The sequence below is a fragment of the Aspergillus viridinutans genome (assembly GCF_018404265.1).
Source record: "Aspergillus viridinutans IFM 47045 DNA, scaffold_6, whole genome shotgun sequence".
Classification (NCBI taxonomy): domain Eukaryota; kingdom Fungi; phylum Ascomycota; class Eurotiomycetes; order Eurotiales; family Aspergillaceae; genus Aspergillus; species Aspergillus viridinutans.
In genome coordinates, this window is record NW_025091222.1 from 2,075,088 (window position 1) to 2,090,872 (window position 15,785).

The 15,785-nt window shown below is 51.6% G+C and overlaps 5 protein-coding genes across 5 annotated transcripts; 4 read left to right on the forward strand and 1 right to left on the reverse strand.

Moving 5' to 3' along the window:
• Positions 1–3,014: 3,014 nt before the first annotated feature.
• Aspvir_008393 (putative UbiD family decarboxylase) lies at positions 3,015–4,307 on the forward strand (the record flags this gene model as incomplete). The annotated part of the gene is made up of 4 exons (XM_043271565.1): positions 3,015–3,066; positions 3,122–3,207; positions 3,266–3,474; positions 3,530–4,307. 4 exons carry the CDS (start codon positions 3,015–3,017, stop codon positions 4,305–4,307), a joined length of 1,125 nt encoding a protein of 374 aa, XP_043127500.1.
• A 415-nt stretch (positions 4,308–4,722) lies between these two features.
• On the reverse strand, positions 4,723–6,038 carry Aspvir_008394 (uncharacterized protein; the record flags this gene model as incomplete). The annotated part of the gene is made up of 5 exons (XM_043271566.1): positions 4,723–5,117; positions 5,166–5,230; positions 5,277–5,656; positions 5,725–5,792; positions 5,843–6,038. The coding sequence occupies 5 exons, from the start codon at positions 6,036–6,038 to the stop codon at positions 4,723–4,725; spliced, it is 1,104 nt and encodes a 367-aa protein (XP_043127501.1).
• Positions 6,039–6,739: 701 nt separating this feature from the next.
• Aspvir_008395 (putative isoamyl alcohol oxidase) lies at positions 6,740–8,461 on the forward strand (the record flags this gene model as incomplete). Its single annotated transcript, XM_043271567.1, has 1 exon — positions 6,740–8,461. The coding sequence occupies one exon, from the start codon at positions 6,740–6,742 to the stop codon at positions 8,459–8,461; it is 1,722 nt and encodes a 573-aa protein (XP_043127502.1).
• Positions 8,462–9,214: 753 nt separating this feature from the next.
• Positions 9,215–10,528, forward strand: Aspvir_008396 (uncharacterized protein; the record flags this gene model as incomplete). The annotated part of the gene is made up of 1 exon (XM_043271568.1): positions 9,215–10,528. The coding sequence occupies one exon, from the start codon at positions 9,215–9,217 to the stop codon at positions 10,526–10,528; it is 1,314 nt and encodes a 437-aa protein (XP_043127503.1).
• Positions 10,529–13,207: 2,679 nt separating this feature from the next.
• On the forward strand, positions 13,208–14,895 carry Aspvir_008397 (sugar porter family MFS transporter; the record flags this gene model as incomplete). Its single annotated transcript, XM_043271569.1, has 2 exons — positions 13,208–14,454; positions 14,505–14,895. 2 exons carry the CDS (start codon positions 13,208–13,210, stop codon positions 14,893–14,895), a joined length of 1,638 nt encoding a protein of 545 aa, XP_043127504.1.
• Positions 14,896–15,785: the final 890 nt, after the last annotated feature.

Genomic DNA, 15,785 nt, shown 5'->3' on the forward strand with positions numbered 1-15,785 from the left:
ATCTACCTAGTAAGATCTATTAGTATTTAAATATGTATTAGCTCAGGAGGGGGGAACTATGTATGAAAGAGGGAGAGGGAGAGGTTAGGGGCATAGCTATAGCTATGGATATAGGTATAGAGGTATATCTAGTAGTTAGGTAGGTAGTTAGTAATTATAGCCTTAAGATATATAGTAAATAAATATAAAGAGTTACTAATAGGGTGGTTATTTTCACGGGTTGGGCCGGGTTCCCCTATCTTTAGAACCCAACCCGCCGGGTTCGGGTTCTAGATTTCTAGGGCCCAAACCCAGCCCATAACCCGCGGGTTCTAGGGTAGTGAACCCAAATAGAACCCAAAGAGCCCAAAAATCATTCTCCGCCTGCCTAATCTAGTTAGTATGTATTTAATTTTTCAATACCATACTAGTATCTAGTATATATATATATATATAATATGATTATATATATAAATATAGCATATTAGTATAGAATCTAATGTATTCTAATTACTAGGTATTATAATTAAAACCCATTTTTAGAACCCAAACCCTAGATGGGTTCTAATTCTAGAACCCAACCGGCCCATGGGCCCTAGAACCTGAACCCGAACCCAGCCTATAGCAGGTTCGGGCCGGTTTGGGTTCGGGTTCTTGGGTTGGGTTTAACCACTCTAGTTACTAAGATATGCAGCAGAGAGGTCATGGGGGCTATAGCTATAGCTAATATAGAGGTAGCTAGGGGGGCCTGGCTAGCATACTAGCTAGTATAATAAATATAATCTAATTCTAGTTAGCTAACCCAGGCAACTATAAAAGAAGGCATCTTACTATCTAGAACTTACCTTCCTTCTCTCCTTAATTAAGATCTTAATTAGCTAACAGCTCATCTACTCTACAGGCATAGTTAAAGAGTAGATAAGCTATTAGCTAATTAAGAAAGCCTACATTACAGAGAGTGACTAATAATATATATACTTATTACCTAAGTATATAAGACAGCCCTTCCCTAATCTAATTAGTTGATTAGTGCTAACAAGCCATTAAGAAGCAATCCAGGAAGCCTTCTCCCTAAGCAATGGAAACTGATTTCATCAAGATACAGAGCAGCAAGATCATTGGTTTAGGGGGGGGCAGGTGCGCGCAGCAAAACAGCAGGCTCACTACAGTGGCATGATATTAAGAATGGAGGCTTCTGATTAGTCAGAATAATGTATGATTAGATTACACCATTAGAAGGTATTAAACATGCGAATCCTATCATCAAATTTGTATGGTAAATCAAAATGTTTTCATCCTCCGCGGAGTCCGCCATGGAAAATCTAATTTTACACTGATCACATGATCACACCTTACCCGATTGGGTAAGGGGGGTGTCATTTGAACCTACAGAGTGTCGCTGTAACAATAGGGGGTGTCACTATATCCTTGCCCTAGTTGTATAATCTGACCATACACATTAGTTGTGGCTTTTTTCCAATGCACAACCAATTCAGCTTTCTCCTTTATCTATTGCCAGTATGAACTAGGTTTAAAGACCAGGTCTTGTTCAGTGTGTTTAGTTAAGACCTGGTTATTAAGAGTCACCCTCCACTCAATCAAATAGTTTATAGATGTTGGTGAACCTTCATTATAGGTTCCTCGATCGCATGCAGCCTCATCGAGGAAGCCTAGTCGGCTGGGCTCTGGTCGAAGGGGGTAGAACGTTAATCATCTGTACATTAGGAGAAAGGCTAAATCTGGCATAGGGTTTGAGAAATAATCAAAGAGTATAGAGGTTTGCACCGGTTTTGCAATCAAGTGTATGTCTGCTTCATGTACACCCTAATATCCATGGTTGATCTCGAGGACTACATTGCTGTTTATGCCCATCACAATCTCCAGATCCAACGGCCAGCCGAGCGACATCGGCAACTGGATCCATGGATCGCAGCCTGGGACCCGCCAAGCCTGAAACCCTGCGGTCCTAAGAATGCACAAAAATTGGTGCGAGTGAGAATATTCCAAGATACAAAGACTAGGGAGAAGAGTGTTGAGAGAAATCGGCTAATAAACAACACAACTACACAGCTATGAGCAGGGCAGGCATATCTCTATGCGTACATATATTAGACACTGGCTGTGTCTCTAGTGGCGAATCCAAGGCAATCCTGTGTCTAATTGGTTACTAGGCTCATTAAACTTTGTTTGAGATCGTGATGATAAGAAGACAGACAAATGATGGTTTGGGCCTTAAAATCTTGTATACAATGTCTCACTTGGCAAAGTTTAACTCAACCAAGGACATGTCTGGCCAGTGACCGGGTCTTGAAATTGGGCCTTGTCAAGGAATTAGGAGCACTAGTACCCCGCATACACTGGGAATGCAGCATCTATATGTCAGTTCTTAATGCCCAGTGTCCAGGATTGAGATCTACCGCCAGTCCCTCGGGAAGGTCTGCGATCTCGATTCGAGGACGATCATCCCTCGAAGAATTAAGGAATCGACGCCGCGGAGACTGGGAAGAATTTTCACAATAAACTTTCCCAAGTAAGCCTCAAAATACAATCTCAGCCAATAAGACGGTCACGCCTTATCCATCGCCACGCCTCAGGGCTGAGAGCGATCCGGAAATGGCAGCAGCCACGTGAGATGATTTATGATATGCATGACCCAAATCGCCAGTCGATCGGCTAAAGCGAGTGATACGCGAAGGATCGAAGCTACTGCTGGTCAGTCTGGGGTTATCTGAGGCTTGTCTCCGTGGATTTCAGTTCCTGGGTCTGCGCAAAATCCGAGTGACGGCCGATTGCTCGCAGACTCGGTCGTCAAGTAACATATCTGGCAGGCCCCGCCAGGTGGCGTCTGGTTCCTGAGAAATCACCTCTCAAGTCTGAGAGGGTTCCTACTATTCATTACTACAAGAGGAGATGGACGACGCAGGAAAAGGTGGCTGACCCGGCAGTTCTGTCTTCAAAATCTCTTATATCCTCCATGCACACATAGGCTACTACTACTTGCGCCGGCATCATCCCTGTAAAAGGGCACTCTCACCATGATTATGACTTCGGAGGAATGGGTGTGGATGGCCGTGGTGCTACTCATCAGTATATCAATCCTCCTGTCATCTCTCGAGTTCACAATCTAACAGACATCGAACAGCAACGCTGCGCTATGTATCTCGCATTCTGCAGATGGGCGTGGCGCGCAATCTCCAGGCGGAGGATCTGGTCATGGCGGTGGTTGTAGTACGTTCTTGCTCTGCAATTTCACCGAGGTCATGGATGAATGCTAACTGCCTCTTAGATATTCTACATATTACTTACCGTCTTCCTGGTCCAAGTCGACAAGTACGGCACCAACGGGATCCCCCTGAGTGAATTCGAGAAGCTCGATAAAGCGACAATCCCAGACCGCATCAAAGGCAGTAAGATGGTGGTGGCGGTCGAGCAGTTTTGGCTCGTGGTCGTCTGGGGATGCAAATGCTGTCTGCTGCTACTATACTCGACCATGACGTGAGCATCCCAATACTCTCACCATCTCTTCTCCTCTAACAACCTGTCCCTGCAGATCCGGCCTCTGGCAACATCGCGTCGTCAAAGTCATCGGCGGAATCTGCGTCTTCAGCTACCTCCTCATCGAGATCCTCTTCTTCGGCGTCTGGTGCCGCCCCTTCTCAGCATACTGGTCCCTCCCAGCCAAAAGTGTGCAATGCTCCGTCTACACAAACCACGTCATCATCACCCTCGCCTTCAACGTCACCACCGACGTGCTCATCATGGCCATCCCCCTCCCGCTGCTTATCCGCGCCAAACTCTCCCTCTCGAAGAAACTCACCCTCTGCGCCATCTTCTCCCTCGGCGCTTTCGTCATCCTCTGCTCCATCCTCTCAAAGTACTACTCCATCTCCCAGCCCTACGGCATCAAGTGGCTGGAATGGTACGTCCGCGAGGCCGCCACCGCCGTCATCGTCTCCAACATCCCGCAGACGTGGACCCTCTTCCGCCGCCTGTTCAACTTGAAGTCCTTCCTGCAGCACTCGTCCTACAATCGCAGTCAGAATAAGTATAACAGTCGCCTTGATAGCTCGACCATCCATCTCTCGCGCTTCAGGGCGGATAAGTCGGGAGTGCGCTCGACCATCGACCGCACCGAGTCGGGGGAGCATATCGTTCGCGAGCAGCCGCTGGAGATCTGGGCGCATCGCCAGTTCCATGTGACGAATGAGGTGGATGACACGCGGAGGAGCGATAGTCCGACTCATAGCAGTGCCAGTCTGGAGTTTGATACCGCTACCACTGTTGGTGAGAGTGGGGCGGTGAAGACGACTGTGACGACTGTGCGGTGATTCCTCCACCTCTTGAGTGTCCAACAGGGGTACGGCTGTAGATCACTATATTGTACAATAGACAATCATAGGCTAATTTAGTGTCCCGATTTGGTTCGCATCCCCATTTAGCGGTCGGCCTATCCTTGCTGGAGATATCTGCCCCAGTGTCGCAGATTTAGCCGGGATATCATCTATATCTATAGAAGCATGCTTGGCGCTCCAACCTCCGATGCGAAAGTGAGACCAGTTCCACCGTCAACTGGGAGATATAAGATGTCTGTCTTGAACGCAGGCGGACGGTGGAATTGCGAGGCCACTGCAGTTCGTCAAATCGAGCGCTGTCTGAATACGCGACCAACCAACTACAGGCGTGTCGACGAATACATTTTGAATAGAACATGGATATGTACAAGTTGAATATTATACAGGTAAATTACTGCCTCCAATCCCGATTCAACACCGGATCCGTACTCTCTACATCCGATCGCCTATCTACATCCTGCCGAATGCTGGTATGCACCGTAATACCCTGCAACTCCACGTCCGAGCTATTCCGGCTCGGCGTAGCCGCCACATTAAGACTCTTGGACGTAGCGGATGCCAGTGTCCCATTTGGATCAGCGATCTGCTGAAACCCATCGTTGTGTGTCCGCGATGTGGGAAAGGGGAGTTTGGACCCGGCGGAGGGCTGCGAGTAGCCCTTAGAGACGCCGCTTTTGACCTTGCCGAGGAAGCCTTGGACGAGGGGTTTGAGGAGCGGGAGGCAGCCGCAGATGATGGCGACGTCGAGTTCGAGACAGGTCCAGATGGATTCTTTGGCGCTGGAGGCTGGGGAAGGTTAGTGGCATTTTCGCAGATGGGAAGAGAGAAACGTACAGGCCAGATCTGTGACGACGAAGTGGCGGAATTCGATCAGGCGCATGAGACTGAAGATGCAGACCCTGGATGGTCAGTTGAGGTTCGGCCAGTAGTGTAGGAGAGACGTACAATCCACCCAGAGAGAAGATTACCGTCAAGGCGATCTTCTGCCGAAAGGTAATCTGCAGTCTCCATACAATGGGAATCGGTAGACAGAGGATGATGACATCCTCGATCAAGGCAATCGATCCCATCGCCTGGAAGAACTGCACCTGCCCCTTCATACAGTGTCCTCTCAGACTCTTATCATAGTAGTATTGCACCGGCGTGCATTGGAACGTGTTGACCAGGACCGCGGTAAGGGCCCATACGGCAATGAAGGCGATCAGACAATTGGAGATGGTGGCATATACACGGACGGAGCCCAGGAGACGCTTGAGGAAGACGATGATGGAAATCTTGACAAAGGCCATGGACGGGGCCCAGAACTTCTGTATCATCCAGGATCCCTTCGCGAGTTAGCTTCCATACCGTTCGTTGTCAATGCTTTGGCAGTGTGGGTCAGGTCAGGACATACAAATTGAATGCGATACCGCTCATCATGGGGCAGGCTTTTGACAGGCACGCCAACACCATTGAAGGCAGCTACATCGGTTAGCCTTTCCCCAATATCTGATCTAGAGGAAGGCACTCACTCTCCACTACAAAAGCCGTAGCGCAGTAGGAGATGATCAACCCAATGCCCATGAGGATGTCTTCAAGGTAAAACCCCGCGGCCGTCAGTCGTCTGGAGTACAGACGCAACAGATACGTGACGGTGGCCACACTGGCGCCGACGATCGGCACAATAGTGAGGACATCTTTCCAGTAGGTATTCTGCCTGTACGCCATCCTGGCGATGGAGGAGAGGACAGAGATCTGAGGAATCAGAAAAGGAGCAATCAGGCCATGATATTGTTTTGCTTCTGCAACGTTACATCGTTTCTTCACTACAGCCGATGAAGAGCCTGAAGAAAGAAGCTTTTCGTCCGTTTCGCCCAGCCTGAGCACAGCCAACAGGAAAGACTTAGCAATATACGAAGCCTCAGGCCGTGGCTGCCAATGCCTGAGGTTTTTGGCCTTCGGCAGTTTATTTCAGCCGGACTTTCCCTTTTGGGGGTTAGCCTGTATCCTGAGGTCACTCCTCCGGCTCTGGTTGGCTGCTAATGTTTCACTGCAGGACGATCATCTCCCGGACTAGGAAAGGCGCCAAAGCGTATGTGCAGCTAAGCAGGGATGGCGGGCTGAGGTAATTTAGGACCGGACCAATCACAGCTTGTCGGCTGAATTCCGAACGCAAGAAATTTGCAGTGGGGATAAGGATGATCAAGACTATTGAGTCTGCTGCATCCTCATTGCTGGGGTCTTACTTTCGGCCCCTTGAGGCCCCGTTCATACACGAAATCCTATGTGAGATCTCGGTCCTGGTTCGGTGAAATGCGTATACGATTCATCAGCCCACCCGGTTCATTTCCACCAGGGGCAACTTGATTTATCTTCCTTCATTCCCCTGCCATTCCACGTGTGGCCTTTTCTCGGCGGGAAGGATCGTCATGGCTTGCAGTCTGAAATTATCCGGGCTCGCCTTCTTGGCTCTGCTGGGCTCGACTGTCGTCGCAGGGAAGGACAATTGCTCGGCTTGCAGCTTGAATCAGTTCAATGCGACGGTTGGAGGACGCGTGCAGCCGCTCAATCCCTTCTCCTTGCCCTGCTTCTCCAACTACAATGGCACCCCGGTGGCTCGCGACGCTGCTGCCTGCGCTGCCATTCAGGCCAACTACGGCGATCCGTGGCTGCGAACCAACTCTCCCAATGGCTACATGAACAACCAGGATGAGATGTGGTCGTCTGATCCCAGCGATCAGTGCCTGCTCGACAGTAGCTATCCCACTGATCCCTTGGCGTTCGTGAATGCCACTTGTCGACAGGGCAACATGCCCTCGTACTACCTCGAGGTGCACAGCGCCAATGACGTGATCGAGGCGTTCCGGTACTCGAACTGCTCCGGCCAGCGGCTGGTCATCAAGAACAGCGGCCATGACTATCTCACTCGCAGCAGTGGCCGTGGCACGCTGTCCCTGTGGACTCGCAACCTGAGGTCCATCCGCTACGACCCTGCTTTTGTTCCCGTTGGCAGCAACAGTGCCGGTCTCAAGTACAACGCCATCACCGTCGGCGCCGGAGTCAACTTCGACGAGGCGTACGCCTTTGCGCAGCAGCACAACGTCACCATCCTGGGCGGCTACTCGCCCACCGTCGGTGTCTCGGGCGGTTGGGTCCTGAACGGCGGCCACTCGGTCCTCAGTCCCGTGTACGGACTCGGGGTCGACCGCGTCCTGGAGTTCAAGGTCGTCACGCCAGACGGCGTCTACCGCACCGCCAACGAGTACCAGAACGCCGATCTCTTCTGGGCCCTCCGCGGCGGCGGCGGCGGAACCTTTGGCGTCGTGCTCGAAAGCACCCACCGCGTCGAGCCTGCCATCCGCTTCGTGGCCGCCAACATCAACTTCCCCAGCACCTCCTCCAACATGCTCCCCTTCATGGACATCGTCGTCAACAACACCCTAAAATGGGCCCAGGAAGGCTGGGGCGGCCACATCACCGGCAACACCCTCGTCAACGTCTCCCCTTTGCTTACTGTCGAGCAAGCCAACGCCTCCCTGGCGCAGGTGATCGCCTACGCCGAGGCCAATGGCGGCTCCGCCTCCATCGAAGAGTACACCTCGTGGTACCCCTTCTACGAGAAGTACGTGACCACCAGCTCCGTCGCCGTCGGCGTCACCCGCTTCCCGGGCAGCCGGCTGATCCCGCGCTCTGTCTTTGAGACGGCCGAGGGCCGCGCCAACCTGATGGACTTCTTCGCGCTTCTCCAGTCGACGGGCCAGACGCCGTACATCCCTGTTGTGGGGCCGGTGCTGTACAACTACACCGAGGGGTCGACGAGTGCGGCTCCTGCATGGCGGCAGGCCGTCTGGGAGCTGGGCTCCGGGACTGCGTGGGCGTGGAACAGCACGTTGTCGACCAGGAAGCAGAAGATCGCGGGGATCCAGAATATGACGGCTGTTATTGAGGGGATCACCCCGGGCAGCGGGGCGTACAGCAACGAGGCGAACCCATTTACGATCAACTGGCGCGAGGCGTGGTGGGGCGATAACTATGACAGGTTGGTGAGTGTGAAGAACAAGTATGATCCTCAGGGGTTGTTGAGTTGCTGGAAGTGCATTGGGTGGGAGGAGTCTGATGCTGCCACCTCGCCTTTTGCTGCGTTTGTCTAGGGACAGCACTTGTATATTTGTCTAATTGTATATACACAGTATTATGTCCGGAGGACAGTAATATAATAACTAGTGACAATGCATCTTAGCATTCTTAACCAGCCTACTGCAGCGCATACATAGATTGAGATACGTAGTGAAAGTCATGACCAACCTCTCCAGCACGTGTTCCAAAAGTCAATACCTGATATATTGTAGTACAGAGTCGTCAGCAGCAGAAGCATCAGGGAACGGGATGTCAGTAAGCACTAATGCACGTTTATATTGCCTTGCAGAATCCGGTCTGGGACCAATAGACCAGCCATTGAAGCAGATGCCCGTTGACTGTGGAACATGGGGCCGTTGGACGGATGTAGTCCAGTACAGTTAATATCACCTTCACATGTCAGTAAGCTGATTAGGTGTACCGTCCTCACTATAGAGAACTTCTCACCGTGATGCTTCCATATCTTGACCTAGCACGAGACTTGGTGGCGTTATCAGGCACGGTTACTAACACAGACTCGACATCTTTAACTAATGCCGAGAGCAGGAATAGTTGGCCGGTGCCTGTACATGTTGCACCAATATCACAGCAGTGTAACAGGCACATGGTGCAATCCGTGGCCCTGAAGAGTCCTTCCTCGGTGTCTCGCCATCTCGGTGATTTGCGCTAGTTGAGAAGGATATAAAGGGCTTTCGTCGGCCCTGTCAATGCAGTACTCAAAAGTTCACCTCCCTGAGAAAGTCCTGTATTGCTCCTTGCCTATCATAATGGCCCGCTTTCTTGCCGTAGCAGCATGTCTGTCTGTGATTGCCTCGGCCCATCCACTGTCGGCCAGGCTGTATCCTACAGTCCTACGCAGAGACACCACGGCAGCCAGCGTTGAGCCTGCATCGGCCATTTCCCTCTACTATCAGGATGTCAACTCCAGCTCCATTGGGGCTCTCGTCCAAGCCGACTTGCATCTCCCCTCCATCGTCCTCGAAGACGTCAATGACGTGTCAAGCGTGACCTGCTCCGCTGAAAGCGTGACGGTGAAGTTCAATTCGACCACCACCTTCAACCAAGCATACACTTCCTGGCCTCGCTCAGACCTCCTCCTCGTCACCAACCACCTGGGCAACTGCGACGCGGAAGCCGAGCGCGGAATCTACCACGCAGCCTCTCTCCTCTTCGACGCCTCCACTCTAACCATCACCGCCTCCACCAGCAAAACCAACCTCCAGGAGCAAGCCAAAACCGTCACCATCGCCTTCGGGCACCCCGTCCCATCCAAACACAAGCGCGAGCTCGCCGCCAGCGTCGACCTCGCCTGGTCAGGCGACCTCATCCGCACCACCGGGCTAACCATCCACGCCAACGAAGCCACCCTCGACGCTGCCGTAACCATCGACGGGGTCATCGCATACAACATCGAGACCAAAACCGCCACAACCCTCGGCCTCGACATCGCCGTCGCGCTCGACTCGACGCTCAGCCTCTCCGTCTCGGCCGCAGGGTCGTTCCTGCGCAACGTCTACACCTACAAATGGAGCCCCATCGAGGGCGCGGGCTTCTCCATCCCCGGGATCCTGACCGTGGGGCCGGTGCTTGATCTCAACGTCGGGGTCGACATGGGGATGAACGGGACGGCAGATGTCAGCAGCAACATGACCATGGCGACGAACGGGCTGTTCCATCTCGATCTGCTCAATATGACGGATAGTTCGGCGAGTGGTGTCGCGCCGACAGCGACGACCACGTCGAGAATGGACACCGCGGCGGATATGCAGCTGGATCCGTTCGTTGGGGTGGAGGTGGGCGTGACTGTGAATCTGTTCGAGGGGCTGCTTGATTTGTCGTCTGGGTTGGCGGCCCGCGCCACGGTGGTGAATGTGTTTAATGTTGATGCGGATATGGTGGTTGGTGCGGATGGGAATGTCACGCTGGTTCCTCCGGCGGATGGCAGCGGGGGCTGCCAGAATGGGTATTGGTTTACGAGCGACTTTTGGTTTAATGTCACGGCGAAGATGACGGCGCTGTTTACGGCGGATCTGTATCATTTTGATATGCCTATGATTCAGACCGAGTGTATTGCCTTTTAGCCTCAATAGCCAATGTTAGTAGAGGCAATCAGAGTCAGGATGTCTAAGGTTGCAACTATTTCCCTCCTGTATGCTCTGCATCCTGGACCATCTAATCCCCGTTTAGAACTTACGCCCTCGACTCAATCTCCCCGCCGTCCCCATGCAGCTAGGCACAGGCATGGCAATACACTACACCACAAACAGCCAAAAGGCAATCATATCCGTCCCTGTTAACTACATTTGTTCGTACGGCTGACAAGATGAGTACGAGGATGGCCTTGAGCGGCCCAATCGCTGCCTCCGTCTATCAATCCAGATATCATTCTTCATCATGGAGATAACCCCTTCTAGACATACTCCCTTGATGCTCAGACAATCGATCAGGATCATGGCTATTTTCATGGTGAGATCTAAGTATTGCTCATACCTTCCGATCACAGGTACTTTTCTCAGCCATGTTGGTATGCTCAATCGATAGTGAACATATCCAATAGTCACGCAAGGCAAGAACTTCGGATGGGAAGTGGGCTTAGGAGAACCTGATATCAGATGGTCGAGCTGACATTGGTTAGAAAGAACAATATTTCTCAGACTATAATTGAATAGCTTCATAAAAATGTAACGGGCAGGGTTCAAACGTCAGTAGTGGGAAGGATGGTTGATGATTCCCTATCACGATCCTTCCCAAGGCTTCGAATGGTCGTCAAGTAGAAGCTGATCCCCATGGTATCACAATTAAAGCATGTCTGAACCCCATATTTATTATAACCATTCCACATTTTTGCTCGAAGATCAATACACCGGAGAATGAAGAGCTCGCCTTGTTATAGCAGGACACACTTATAGTTCAAAACGTCGGCAATCAGTCTGGATACCCAAGAGATCTCAGATATCATTCTTGTAGACGGAATGAACATAAAGAGGTCAGACCAAATGCAGGTACTATTGTTTAGTCTACTGTAGGTCAGTTCTAATATTTGGATGTGTCAGATGCAGTGGACGTATTAGCCATTGTTATCACCTGTGGATAATGATATATATATCAGCTTAGGAAGACTAGATTGGGAGGTAGTCCTGCTATCTAGGTGGCACCTATTTCATGTTGCTCAGCAAGTGCAAGTGATGAGTAAGAACTGCCATCTTCAACCCACGTGAGCTGATTATTCCCATCATAATACTCAGTCCATACTCCGTATTAGCAATGGGGAGATGTGGCGGTGGCCAATGAGCATGTGGCACAGGAGTCAGGTGATATTGTGGTCAGGTGCAATCACATGATCAAGAAAAGCAAGGAAATTCCATGGTTAGATGATGACGTAATCTTGGCATTCCTGGACATGCCAAGCCCTAACCCTAATACCATTCTTCTTCCGGATGGGTTGAGTGGATCTTCCCAAACAGGACAGATAGACGAATGCAGATTCTTCTGGATGATACCCCAGGGATTAGCATTTAGCATTATATTATCAGTCAAGCGATATGCTATCCCAGTGTTTCCTTGACTCAAGTATCTAGTAGATGGATATCCGTCATAGACTAAACGGATCAACAGCCACAAAGTCATTTTTCCCTTGGTGAGAGTGCCTGAAAGCTTGGTGGCCGCAGCTGGGCGAACCAGCATTAGTTACCAACGCCACTGACGATTCTCGGCTCAGCCGGTTTGTTTCCTCTGTCTGTTTAGTTTCACACTTGTAGTCTTTGCCGATGCCGATCCGTCTCGGTCGGCGTCATTTCTCTGTTGTGTTGGCTTGTAGATAACTTGTTGGGCAGAGTGAATAGCCTTTGACGACGCACTGTGAATACATCATTTTAATAGTTGTCCTCCATATGATACTCCAGATCCTCCAGATCCTCCGCAGTACACTTATGCATCTGGCTCCCCGGTGAACTGAAGAGGAATGGCAACCCCTCATTCTCCAGGTGGACTGACTGTCTAGCTGGGGATTCCGTCCTCTTCCGCGCGCAGTCCGACTAGTGAGTACGGAGTAGAATTTGCCGGGATTCTGGTGTCTTAGTTTCACTATATGCGCGGATACCCGGAATCAGTAATGATGGATGCTATGCCTGACAATCATTACTACATGTCGTCTCCGGCCGAACACAGAAACTTTCTGTATAATGATTGGCATACATCATCCTGTCATTGCGTCCGTCTCATTTGACGAGCCATTCTCGTCCATCGTGGCGTTGCCGTGGCATTTCTGACTAAGACCCTGAACCAGTGGCGTCTGACAGAATCTTCTATGAACAATGCTGGTCTCGTCCACCCGATGACGAACCAAATCTCCCAATGGGCCGTGGATCCCGAAGTTCTGCCTGTCCTGTTCTCTGACTGGCCATATACCTGCATCTTCTTCCAATCATAATCACGGATCATCCAGACCCGATGCTGACGGCTTCCGTGCTATCCCCATGCCGACTATCGTCATCTCCAGCGGGATGCCTGTCCTCCCCACACTCTGTCTCCTCGTTCCTGGTTCCCTGGATCTCTCCTCTGATTTTTCTTCGTCCAGGCAGGATTGACAAATATAAATAAGCCCATGTCTCTCTCGCCGTTGATCGTCGTTTCCTCTTTTTCTTCCTCGTCCGGGTTTTATCTCCCCCCTTTCCTCTATCATTCCCCCTAATGGTCATTAGTTTAAAATATCTCCCCTATGGTCATTAGCTTATAATATCTCCCCTTACAAAGGAATAGACATGGGTATCGAGACAGAAACCCACCATGGGGAATCCATCACCCCCGCCCCGCAGCCTCAATACTCCAGCTCCGACTCGGTGGCTGCTGAGAAGCCCCTCGATCTCGGAGTCAACACCCCCATCCCCCGCCTGACCCTGCGGTCCGCCATCATGGGGCTGTTCGTCTCCATGGGCGGTCTGTTGTTCGGATACGACACTGGTCAGATCTCCGGTTTTCAGGAGATGAGCAACTACCTGCACCGGTATGGTGAATACAGCAACGGCAAGTACAGCTTCAGCCACGTTCGCTCCGGTCTCATCGTCGCTCTGCTGTCCGTCGGTACCCTGATCGGTGCGCTGGTCGCCGCTCCCATCGCCGATCGGCTTGGCCGCAAGTGGTCCATCACCCTGTGGAACATCATCCTCATCATCGGTATCGTTGTCCAAATCACCTCTCCCGCCGGTCACTGGTGGCAGATGGTCGTCGGCCGTTGGGTCACCGGTCTGGGTGTCGGTGGCTGCTCGCTGCTTGTCCCCATGTACCAGGGTGAGAGTGCTCCGCGTCACGTCCGTGGTGCCATGATCAGCTGCTACCAGCTGTTCGTGACGCTGGGTATCTTCGTGGCCTATCTGATCAACCTGGGAACCGAGAGCATGGACGGCACCGCCCAGTGGCGCATCACCCTGGGCCTGACCATCGTTTTCGCCTTGATCTTGGGCGGCGGCATGGCCTTCTTCCCCGAATCCCCTCGCTTCGAGTTCCGTCACGGCAAAATCGACAGCGCCCGGCGCACCATGGCCAAGCTGTACGGTGTGCCCGAGAACCACCGCGTCATTGTCCAGGAACTCTACGAGATCCAGAAGCAGCTCGACGCCGAGTCGGGCGTGCAGGTGTGGCACGAGTTCTTGACCGGGCCGCGCATGCTCTACCGTGTCGCTCTGGGTATGCTCCTGCAATGCCTGCAGCAGCTTACCGGCGCCAACTACTTCTTCTACTACGGAACCACCATCTTCCAAGGCGCTGGTCTCTCTAACAGCTTCGTCACCTCCGTCATCCTCGGCGCCGTCAACTTCGTCACCACCTTTGGCGGTCTGTACGTGGTGGAGAACTTTGGTCGCCGCAAGTCCCTCATCTTCGGCGCCGGCTTCATGTTCCTCATGTTCATGATCTTCGCCTCCATCGGCCACTTTATGCTGGATGTCAACGAGCCCACAAATACCCCCACCGTCGGCAAGGGCATGATCGTCCTCGCCTGCTTCTTCATTGCGTATGTCCCTCCCCTTTCTTTTTAACTTTCTCATGCTAACCAACTGACAGTGCATTCGCAATGACCTGGGGTCCCATGGTCTGGGCCATCGTCGCCGAGCTCTTCCCCTCCAAGTACCGCGCAAAGGGCATGGCCCTCGCCACCGCCTCCAACTGGCTCTGGAACTTCCTGCTCAGCTTCTTCACCCCCTTCATCACCGGCGCCATCGACTTTGCCTACGGCTATGTCTTCGCGGGCTGTCTCCTCGTCGCCGCTTTCGTCGTCTACTTCTGCGTCATCGAGGGCAAGGGCCGCACGCTCGAGGAGATCGACTGGATGTACGTGAACCATGTGGCGCCGTGGAAGAGCAGCAAGTTTGAGATTCCGGCGACTGAGTGGGAGGAGGGACCTGGTGCGCAGTTCCGCAAGGAGGAGCAGGCCTTCCATGCGGAGATTGCGTAGTTTGCGATTTATGATCCATTGCTTGGAGTTGGTTGGTTAGGATTAGGTATATACTACACTTGCATATAGATTTCTTGTTGGATATGATACGATACCATGATGAATATATTATAGAGTCTTGTTCTCTCATGTTTGTGATGCTGTAAGCACATATTAAGTATAGTGCTATGCCCACATGGACTGCTATGAATGGAGTCTGCATTAGATACTTATGTTAGTTAATGCAGCTATACAAGAGCATCATCACTTATGATCACAACCCAAGGAACCTAATAGCACTAATGTCCTGGACATCAGAACAGGTTTATAAGTGACACCTTGTATAACCCTGGAATACAGTGACAGTAGCACATGCTTATTCCAAGGCCCTGAATTATTAGTCCATGTCTTACACCTGATATCACTGTCATCAGTCCTCCGCATTGGTTTAACCATGCCTTGGCACTTTCCGCTCGTGGCAAGATTCTATCCATCCTCCCAGTCGATGAGCACGTTCAAGTAATAGCAAGTGTGGCAGGGGCCCAGAGCCGATGTATTCATTATCCATTGGAGAACAGAATTGACGGAGGGCGACGCCCAGTCAGTAGCCGTATGCAAAGTGATTGGTGTCGATCCAAAATACGATTCCAAGCAGGTTCGACAACTTCCGAGCAACACAAGCGCAAAATCCAGTGTCTCAGTGAGACAGTTTTCGCTCGAAGCGATCTTTGACTGCCATCTCGCACTCAGGCTGGACTGACGATGAAGTAACGATTGCCTAAAGGAGTAATGATCGGGCAAAGTCCGTGCCCAAATACATTTCTCCTCTCTTCGACCCCAACCTGAGCCTTTCCATCCAATAAAAGGACTATGACACGTCACTAAAGCATGGACGCAATTTGCCTCGAGCG